The sequence below is a fragment of the Parasteatoda tepidariorum genome, chromosome 1 (assembly GCF_043381705.1).
Source record: "Parasteatoda tepidariorum isolate YZ-2023 chromosome 1, CAS_Ptep_4.0, whole genome shotgun sequence".
NCBI lineage: Eukaryota > Metazoa > Arthropoda > Arachnida > Araneae > Theridiidae > Parasteatoda > Parasteatoda tepidariorum.
Window position 1 is genome coordinate 68,694,853 of NC_092204.1, and position 11,026 is coordinate 68,705,878.

Sequence of the window (11,026 nt, forward strand, 5' to 3'; positions counted from 1 at the left end):
AAAATGCGTTTAATCTACATGGAAACTACAATTTTGTATGAAGAGCCACGATGGCTCAGGGAATAGAGCGTTCGCCTTCCAATGAGGCGAACCGGGTTCGAATCCCAGACGATACGAACTCTGCATCCGGCTTGCACCTACCACAGTGCTGACGTGAAATATCCTCAGTGGTAGACGGATCATGGGTTAGAGTCCCCTTGCCGTCAGACTAACCGTGGGAAGGTGTCGTGGTCTTCCTCTCCATGTAACGCAAATGCGGGTTAGCTCCCTCAAAAAGTCCTCCACGAAGACAAATTTCTCCCAATACTCAATCCAGGGGTTCCCTTGTCTTCTGGCTTAGGTTTAAAATTACAAGGCTACGGAGTTGAACATTGGTAATCGTAAACTCATAAAATTGACTCGGCTGTTCAACGACGGTTATAAAATAAAGTAAAATTTTGTATGAAGGGTTTTCAAAAATTCGACAAAATATAAAAAATAAGGCTTTTTGTGCTTTGAGAAGAAGCCCGCAAAACCTTTGTTTACTCTTGGATGTAGTTAACTTCTTCATCCTCTGCACTGCAGCACTTTCGTAGGCATCAAGACTCACAGCAAGGGGGTGGGGTGAAACTTGGTAGTACCTGTTCTTACCCCAAGAGCAGAAGTTATTGAAACGTAACAGACTTTTATTGGACTAAATCCTTCTTGTTTGCTAAGGTATGAATCTCTAGTAAACGTATAATAAACTGGATTTTGTTACTGCAATAATCAATAAATAAAGCTAGTTTAAGAACTAAAGAACATTGAAGAGTTGACATGGTAAAACTAACTCATCTATTCATTCACCGTGAATTAATCAACCACAACATGCCAATATGGTAGGTCCTTCTTCTTGACTAATAAAGTGTAAATCAAAGTTTGTCCGCTGGAAACCAACTAATTGCTACTCAATTAAGGTCTTATCCAAGTACCTGGTCTTAGCCCACTCCCCCTGTATGAATGTTCTAAAGTTGAATGGAAAGAAAAAATCTCTTAAGATTTCTGCAAATACATCTGATGTCATTTAACGATTGGTTTTTCATTAAATACCAATCTTTTGATTGGTAGTCTTTGAAATAGATAACAATAAAAGTTAACAAAACATCTTAGCTTTCGTTGATAAATCTATTCCTCAATTTGGGATATAAGCTATTTTGTCAGAAATTAATAATTTTTGAAAGGAATCAGTTTTGATCTTTTTTTTTTATATATAACTTTCAACATTTACTATTTTTGACAAATATTATGTTATTTCCCATAACTCATATGGCTTCTGATAATATGTAGATACATGTCGCATGCATGTTGGCTGAGGATGTTGGATGCATACATGAACACAAAATCAAAAATTATTTATATTTTAAAATTGAGTAGAATATAACTGATTTAAAATTGAACTTTAAACTCAACGTCACGATGGTAGGAAAATTATATTTTTAAATGAATTTAAAAGTAAAAAAAACTTTCAAAAGAATTTTTTTCTTGGAAAATTTAAATCTCAAAAAATAAAAGGTTAAAAACATTCTGTTTAAAAACATACTCAACAGACTGCCATATTTTTCATATAAATAATTTATGAATTTACTCGATAAGTTCAACTAAGCTTAATGCCCTTTTTAAAAAAATTAAAGTAGTTAGCACTAACATCACCATTCTCAGTCAAACAAACTACCAAATAAACATTCAACAATTTAAATTTAAATATTAAAAGTATTTTCACAATACAATGACTCAATCTCTCCGAAATTCAATAAAATAAAAATTCTTTATTCACTTTTTATCAACAACCACCTTTGTGATAAAGTAATTCCCCACACAACACTTTACAGTAAAATATACATATTGCATAATTCATGAACCATTCAAACCGTTAATAACACCTCATATTACAATACACCGAGTAAGAAAAAAAAACTTTTTAAACTCAAAAGTTGATATTTAGCACTCAATTACACACTGCATCGAGAAACTTATGGTAACAATCGCACTCGTATACCGACATTGTAAACATTCCACTCGACAATAAAAACAAAATAAACTTCGAATAAAAAAAGCCCTTCACGAGACAAGATCGTGATCATTCGTAATCTTCAATAAATTCGAGCACTTTTTCCAAGGGTGGGTGTGGTGTTAGGACAGAAAAAGAGAAGTTAGTGGCACCCCTTCAATTCAGGAAGTAGTTACACCACTCCCAAGGCATGGCCCATATCCACAACTAGATCGAAGGGAATATACCAAATGAGGCCACGACCTAGGGAAAGTGAAAATGAAATAAAAATATCAAAAAATTGAAGAATATAGAAACTTTTCTTTTACTTTCTCCCTCCCCCGCCATCCTCCCTCGAATTTTTTACGCAAGTTAATATCCGACATACACCAACTCAGATGATATATAAAAAGGGAAGCCGATTGCTATCCAATATCATATTGGTCTTACATCCTAATCAGTAAGCATGTTCAAGGTAAGTTAAATTACTTTGACTACCAAAACTCAATCGCCAATCATTTGGATTATTTACGGTACTTGACTAGGATTATCCTATACAATATAGCCTCATTCTGATCTTTGGTGATAAAATTTTATTGAATTAGTGTGATATTTTCAGTCATATGGCTTCAATATAGCTGTATTTTCGATATAGTTCAATTTGAACGACTTTAACTCAATTAAATATTTTTTATATCGCATCAGGTTAAAAGCAAACAACAAAATTCGTAGGGAATATTTAGAATGCTTTTAATATACAATAGACGAAAATAATGATAGTAAAAATTTAGAGTGCTATAGCGACAGACACTTTTATTTCTAAATTAAAGATTTTTTAATTGAATGGAAGCTTTGATGAAATCAAATCAATTTTAGGAGTAAATTTTAAAATATCAAAAAAATATTTATTAACAATTACTATCTTTGGCTTTATTTTTTATCATATATGAAAAATCACAAAAACGTTTATAATGCATCAGTTCAAAAGCAAACAAAAAGATTTGTATTGAATATTTAGTATGCTGCTTGTAATATGCAATAGATGAAAATAATGATAGTAAAAATTTATGAAGTGCAATAGAGGCAAACAGTTTTCTTTTTAATGATATTTTTTTAATTAAATAGAAATTCTGATGAAATCAAATAGTTATCAATTTTAAGAGTAAATTTCAAAATATATCAAAATACTTATTAACAACTGCTATTTATAACTTAACTTTAGCGAAAAATCAAAATAACTTAGATAATGCATCATTCCAAAAACAGACAACAAAATTCATACAGAATAATTAGGATGCTTATGATGTGCAATAGATGAAGATAATGGTAGTAAAATGTTAAAATGGGGCTAATAGTTTTCTTTATAATTGAGAATGTTTATTAATTGAATATTAATTTTGTTGAAATTAAATAGTTATCAATTTTAATAGTGAATTTCAAAATATCACGAAATACTTGCTAACAATTGCTATCTTTAACTTGAATATTTTTTTGAAATATACGAAAAATCTTAAAAACGTTTATAATGTATTAGTTCAAAGGCAAACAAAATTTGTATTCAATAATTAGAATGCTTATAATTTGCATTAGACGCATATAACGGTTCTAAAAATTTGTAGAGAACTATAGGAGCAAAGAATTTCTTTTCTAATGATGTACTTAAAAATACACAAAATACTTGCTGTTTATGGATATACTAGTATAGCAATCTCAAAAACATTTTTATCATCGAATATTGGATGTTAGATAGTTTAATCAAGAGTTCAACCAAATTCTAATTTACCATCATCCTTAACCCATTGGCGCAAAATTTTAATTAAACATATTTTTCATGCTTTTTTCCTCATTTTGTATTAATTTAGATCGAAATAAGTGAAAAGTATTGTTCTTAGCATTTTAATAATTTATGGTTATGAAATACATCATAAAATGTCTGTTTCTTTTTCTGTGTTAAAGGCAAACTCTTCCAAACATGACTCACTTCAAAACAATAGTTTTTCAAATTTGCAGCCATTTTTTTTTATTTAGATGCAAAGAGAAACAGTTATTTATCAGTTAAATTACAAAATCAATTTTTGAATATGAATGGAAAAAAAAAGTTTCAAACTGCTTTTTTTTTGGTTTTCATATTTCACTAGAAATATAATTCCGATAATCTAACAGATATTTTTAGTAACTATCAGACTGTTTTTATATCTGAAAAGAGTGACACCAGTATCCAGTATGCGTCAAAAGGCTGAACAGCCAATTCATAAAATTGAAATTTGTTGCAGGAGGCAAGGTTACTCTCATTTGATTCGGTAGCGTAGCCACCACTACAATTATTCAATTCCAATTCACAAGTATATAAGACAGATTGACTCGATTTTATATCTCAGAGTAACCTTTAGATTGATCACGGTTGACATTGTCGGTAGCTTTCGCCCACATTCTAGACCCGGACGTTATCTGAACACGTTTACCTCAACAGAAAAGCCCTCTTCGAGATGATGGATGGAACACAGTAAACAATTCACCTGCTATTTTTGACTCCGACATTGACCTCCTCACGCTGTTGTTACTCAACCTGGATCGCACACACAACGGGGGCTTATACACATTCGGCTGCTAATTGTAAAACAGCAACAACTACGCCCGCAAACGTGATCTTAATACGACTCTCACGACCAGCACTCAAAGCCCTGTGATCTTGATACAGCTCTCCTGGAGTCTCACAAAACAACAATGAATCACCTAGAGATATCCAGTTATCCAATTCCATCCCAGATTAAACTCTAGCGGGAGAGTATAGTAGTGTAGCTACCATTTCAATTGTTCAGTTCCAATTCACTATTATATAAGGCATGTTCACTCAATTCTATCTGGTGGTGCATTTTGATAGATGACGGTTGACATTGTCAGTAGCCTTACATGACAATTCTATACTGATTGAACGAATCTAAAAATAATTAAACAGATATACGTTCCACAAATTATTAAAAACTAATTTGTGGTGCGAGTTAAATCTTGATAATGTTAAATATTATCTAGATTTAAATTTTTAATTTAAATACTTTCCAAGACGCAAATTTCAAACTTTAGTAAGTTGCTTTTAAGGATTCGAAACATTTCAATAATAATTCTTATAAAGTCTTATAACTGTAAAATTTGAATAAGTTATGTCGTCTCAAGTAAATAACAGTGTTGATAACATAAAATTTTTCAGCTCGCCGTTGTCGCTGTTTTAGTCGCTGTAGCCGTGGCCGCCCCAAGGCCTTACGGAAGACCTGCTTACGGCAGGAGCTACGCTGCACCAGCATACCATGCACCTGTATACAGCGCACCAGCATACAGTGCACCTGCCTACGCAGCACCAGCATATGATTACGTAAGAACTTTTTTTATATCACTCTTAAAAGGATCAGAGCTATTATCTAACACAATGATGAAAGTCTTAAAATGGCAAAAAAATAAACCTATAAAAAATGTAAAAAATAGCACCAGAAGATTATAGATAAGAACCTATAAACAAAATAAACTCTTCCGAGTTCTCATTATGATGTCTAGCTATAGCATCGAAACAGCTGTACGCAACTACCATGTCTATGCAATATTTTTGTTATTGCTGTCTAACATATACCACTCCAGCACGATTTTTTTTTTACACTGAGAAAAAATTATGGTATATGGTAACATGTACCGTGTTTCTGGCTCTGTGGAAACACCAAAAATCTCGATAAGTTTTACCAAAGCGCTTTGGTTATAATTTTGGTACAATTAACAATAAAATATAGTTTTATATTATGTGAAAAAATTTAGCGAATGTGACAAAATTTCTTAATTTTATCATGATACCTTGGAGCAGGATATAAAAACAGTTTATTCGGTTAAATTTACTCTTCAGCTATGCATTGTTCTATGTGTGATTAAAAAAAACAAGAACTATAATTTTGAAAACCAAATCTACCGATAAACCGTAACCATATGAACGAAAATATTACTAAATGAACGGTTTAAATACCGTATATTTTGGTTTTTATTATCGGGATTTGAGTTTTTTTTTTTTTTAAACCGGAAATATTATTTTAACCAGAAAGCAAAGAAATACAATTTCTTTTTAAATCATTTATATGATGCTTATCTATAGCGACGAAACACCTATATGATAATAACTATACAAAACCCTATAAAAAAAGGTAAATTCATTTCTTTTTAGTTATTTCATAGGATACTTGTCAATTTCAATGTAACATCTGTATGGAATTGCATAACTATGCGATTGTTCTACGTTATATTATCTTTATTAGTATAGACCCTAGAGCATAAAACAATATTTTTTAATAATTATTACAATAATTACATATTATTATAACAATTGTTGACAATAATTTTAAATGTGCTTGCATTGGAATCAAGCTTATGTTTATGTTTTGTAATTTATATTCAAAAACATACACTATATTAGTTTTTACTTTTTTGAATATTAACTGATTAGAATAACTATTCAATATCATTTGCACAAAATTGCCATATGGTCCCAATTAAATAGCCTCTCAATGTATTATGATTATACATTATTTTAATATGCAATTATTGAAGACATCAAAGCTTAAATTAATTTATCTGTCTTCCAGGCTGTACCAACCCCATATGACTTCGGATACGACATCGCCGGTGACTATGGTGAATTCAAGCAATCTCGCAAAGAATCCAGCGATGGCAAAGGCAATGTCCAAGGTAGCTACGGATATACCGATGCTCACGGTATCTACAGACAAGTAGACTACGTCGCTGATGCTTACGGATTCCGTGCTAATGTCAAGACCAACGAACCAGGAACTGATAATCAAAACCCTGCTGATGTTCAAGTACACGCTTCCCCAGCTCACTACCAAGCTCCAGCTCCTCACTATGGTGGATATCCCCGATATTAGACAATATAATATTTAGGTTTTATGGAATATAAGCTTTATGGTAAGTTTGTGGATTTTTTTAAACTATTAGGTCAGTTCTCTGGCACAGAACTTTTGGAGCCCGCTCCAAACTGTTCTGACGATACCGTTCGAAAACGACACTGAAAAGTCTAATCGGCTTAGAGCGGAGAAGAGATATTTTTTTCTTGTCTTTTTGCTATAAATAAACCATTTTGTGTAGAATTCAAATGTTTTGTAAACAAACTTTTTATTTAAATACAAAATATTTTGCAACGTAGCACCGACAATATTTTTTGTCACTTTTTAATGAAAATAAAAATTCATATAAAACATACATTTGTTTTTCTAATGTCGACAAGATTGACACTCGTTATTCAAGTATCAGTAGGGCAGATTTGTGGGCCACTCTCTCAGAGGCACCATATCAGGTGGGCCAACATTGCTCCCACAGTAAGAACAGATAGTATAGAGTCCCTTTGCCATCAGGCTAACCAATGGAGGTTTTCGTGATTTTCCTTTCCGTGTAACGCAAATGCGGGTTAGTCCCATCAAAAAGTCCTCCACGAAGGCAAATTTCCCCCAAAACTCGATCCTAAGCTCCCTTGTCTTCTGGATTGGGTTCAAAATTACAAAGCTACGGAGTTGAACATTAGTGGTCGTAAACCCAAAATTGGGTTGGCTGTTCAACGACGGTTATATATATAAAAAAAAGTATGATACTTATAAAATATAATGCATCATTGTTCAGTCTCTTAACTGCTTTTAGAATATTTTCTTCTAAAAAGTTTTCACAACTGCAAATCAATAGTATAATTGAAAATTACTCTAATAGTGGTTGAATAATAGAAAATTAAACTACTGATAATAATGTAATGGTGCTAAGGATAAATGAAGTTTTAAGTATGAAAAATAAATTTCAAAATACTAACTTGCAAGTTGTAATACCGCCGGTATCAATTTATGTTTAAAAACTACACACTGGTAAAAAAATTTTATAATTGAAAAAAATGGAAAATTATGTTAGTTGAATCACACTTAAATTATGTGGTAAATACATTTGCTTTTACAAAATTATACAGTTTATTAAGTTCAAAATAATTAATATTTCATACATTACTACCTATTAAATATTTTCTAAATTTATTTCAAAGCAACAACGAATCTTTTTATTTTACTAAAATTAATTAGTAAAATATAATCGTAGTTTCTCATTATTTTAAAATGATGCAAAAAAAAATTTCTTTTAAGTTATACTTGTTACATTAGAATAATGCACTTAAATTAGCAACACAGAAGTTATGTTAATTAATTTGAAAAACATTATTATTTAATGGCCATTTCAGGTCTTTTTTAAAAATTTCATTTCAATTATAATGATATAAAACACTATTGTAGCTTAAAAGGGCATTTAGAAACAAATAAAACATTGCCGCTATTTTGATAATTTTATTTCGCATTTCATTCCTTGCTTATAAAAATAGTCATTAATAAAAAATTTCGTATAATAAAATGAATTATAATTGTGGTTATAAAATATCTTTGAAACGTTATAAACTATATTTAACTTATTTTTGAAAAAAAAAAAGAGAAAGTTAATAAATTATTTCGAGAAAATTATTGCCTTTAACAACTCTAATTCTTTACTTAATGGGATTATAATTGTGGTTATAAAATATGCTTGAAACGTTATAAACTATATTTAACTTATTTTTGAAAAAAAAAGAGAAAGTTAATAAATTATTTCGAGAAAATTATTACGTTTAGCAACTCTTAATTCTTTACTTAATGGGATACCTGCAAGTGACGTAGTGTGGTATCTCGATCCTGATTGGTTGTGGAAACGGGGCATTTGTTTACGTTAGCAACTGTTCTTTCCATTCTATTTCGAGTAAACCAAGCCTGTGAGGTATCAATTCTCTTAAGTGACGCATTTTATATTCTTACACGAAGATTTCAATTCTTTCACTATATATTTTTTACTTAACAATAACAGGCATGAAACCATGTAGAACATAAACTAATTATGCATCGAAGTTGGCAGGTTCACAAAACAAAAATATATCACGGTTATAATAAAATACATAAACAAATAATAAATCTAAGTTAGGTAAAAGAAGTAGACGAGAAAGAATTATATTTCAACAAATTCGATGTGCGATAAAGCTCTGTATTTATTTACGTTAACATTAATTAACATTCTAACTTATGTAGAGAAACTGAGCTCAATTTTAATACGCCATTTTGCTGATAAAGATTAGCTGTCTTCTTCTTGGAGTGTAATTATCCAATTATCAAAACTATGGCTCGTTTGCTAAAAATGGTTGCCATTAAATCAAATATAATCACAAGCAGAACTTATTTTACTTCAATGTTCTATAATAAAACAATTTGTAATTGAATATTTTTACATTATTGTGGTAGCTGGAAGAGCTCGAGAGTAAAAACATTTAAAGACATGTTGCTCCCTTTTCCCTCTTGTTAACTTCTTTCATCTTTACAAGAACCTCGCTGCTCAAGCATGACTATATTTGTAGAATGAAGTTGGTAAAACTAAAGAAGGAAATTAACTAAACGTCACATCACCCAAACATGCTCTGATACCTGTCCCCATTTTTCAATGATCTGTCTTTTCACGCCAAGTAATTTTAATGCCGCTAGATGAAGTAGACAGTACGTGAGCTGATATCCCTATCTTCAAACTTTAACTCATAAACAACCATAGGAAAGTCAGTCAGAACAGTACAATTTGCTGCATAAAACGCAGATTTTTTAGGCGGCCGCCAGGTTTGAATCCACGACCACCAGAACTCCACCAGGAATGTGAACAACCCCTCGAGATAGGCGACACGAGTGCAAATCTTTACGATTATAGCTGGGTTCGCTGTCCACAAAGCTAACATACACTGAGTCAATTTTATTTAATTTTATATTTTATATCCGTCGTTGAACAGCCTACCCAATTTTGAGTTTACGACTACCAATGTTCAACTCCGTAGCCTTGTAATTTTGAACCAATCCAGAAGACAAGGAAACTTCTGGATTAGTACCCCCAGAAGGGATGATTTGTTATGGGAACATGGAGGACTTTGCGACTTGACAAATTTAACGCGCATCAGTCACCATTTTACTACACGGGGAATCTTCGGCCGGCGGAGTTCGAACCCACCAACTCTTGGAAATGGGCCCAGTGCCCTACCAACCAGGCTATCCTGGCCCTACACTAAGTCAATTGTAGTCTGATTATGAAATTGAGTATCAAGACTTTTAAACTAACTATGCAACTATGTTAAGTCTTCGTCGTTTTACTTTATACTCGGCGCAGATGTGACGGATTTTAACATTAAAAGCACTCCACGAAATACTTTTTGCCGATTCATCACCCATTTTTTATGATACCATCAACGTGATTTATGCCTAACTGCCCAATAAAAATATAAAAGGGAAGAAATAAAAAGCTTTGTTATCTCTTATTTATAACCAAAATATCTTCTAAAGTATTATATATTTTTCTTTTTTCCTTAGTGAATACTTCTATCTCGCTTCGCTGTAAGCAATGAAAGTATGACTCAAGGGTATGCGGACCAAAATGCCTACTGCAGGAGATGGTATCTCATGATATGCATATTCATTCTGCGACCCAAAAATCATACTCTCACAAACACTGTTTATATTAATTTATTAATTAACGTGTTATTGTTCTATAGAATATGTTATTTATACATAGTTCCGTCCATGATTGTTAAAATGGTTTTTATCGCACAAATCCTGGCAAAGGGTGCGGGACATTCTATTTGGAATAAGGTGTGTAAATAATGGTTTGTTGCCGGTGTGGCCTTTGCCTTACTTGTACAGTTCTGTATTATCTTCAAATAAAAACAATTTATTGAAAAGAAAATGTAATCTTTATTGTGTTTTGTTACTCATTTCTATAGTAGTTAATGATTTTAAGAAATTATACATCAAAAAGTTATCCGAAACATATTTTGTACATCTAAAATTCCGAAAATAGAGACATGGGCTGAATGAAATTTTTATACACAGTTCTCTAAAGTTGATTGTGACATATTATGTGCCTCAATTAGCTTGATAATTAAAACTGAAATTACTA

General features: G+C 31.6%; 1 protein-coding gene across 1 annotated transcript; it reads left to right on the forward strand.

Annotated features, from left to right (window-relative positions):
• Window positions 1–2,233: 2,233 nt before the first annotated feature.
• On the forward strand, window positions 2,234–10,813 carry LOC107438988 (cuticle protein 10.9). Its single transcript, XM_016051422.3, has 4 exons — window positions 2,234–2,480; window positions 5,211–5,372; window positions 6,619–6,958; window positions 10,441–10,813. The coding sequence occupies exons 1-3, from the start codon at window positions 2,472–2,474 to the stop codon at window positions 6,916–6,918; spliced, it is 471 nt and encodes a 156-aa protein (XP_015906908.1). The 5' UTR covers window positions 2,234–2,471; the 3' UTR covers window positions 6,919–6,958; window positions 10,441–10,813.
• The last annotated feature ends 213 nt before the right edge of the window (window positions 10,814–11,026 follow it).

Bases quoted from the DNA above. Each gene is read 5' to 3' on its own strand.
- LOC107438988 (XM_016051422.3), top strand. The intron at 5,373-6,618 runs GTAAGAACTTTT...TCTGTCTTCCAG, and splicing joins CAGCACCAGCATATGATTAC to GCTGTACCAACCCCATATGA.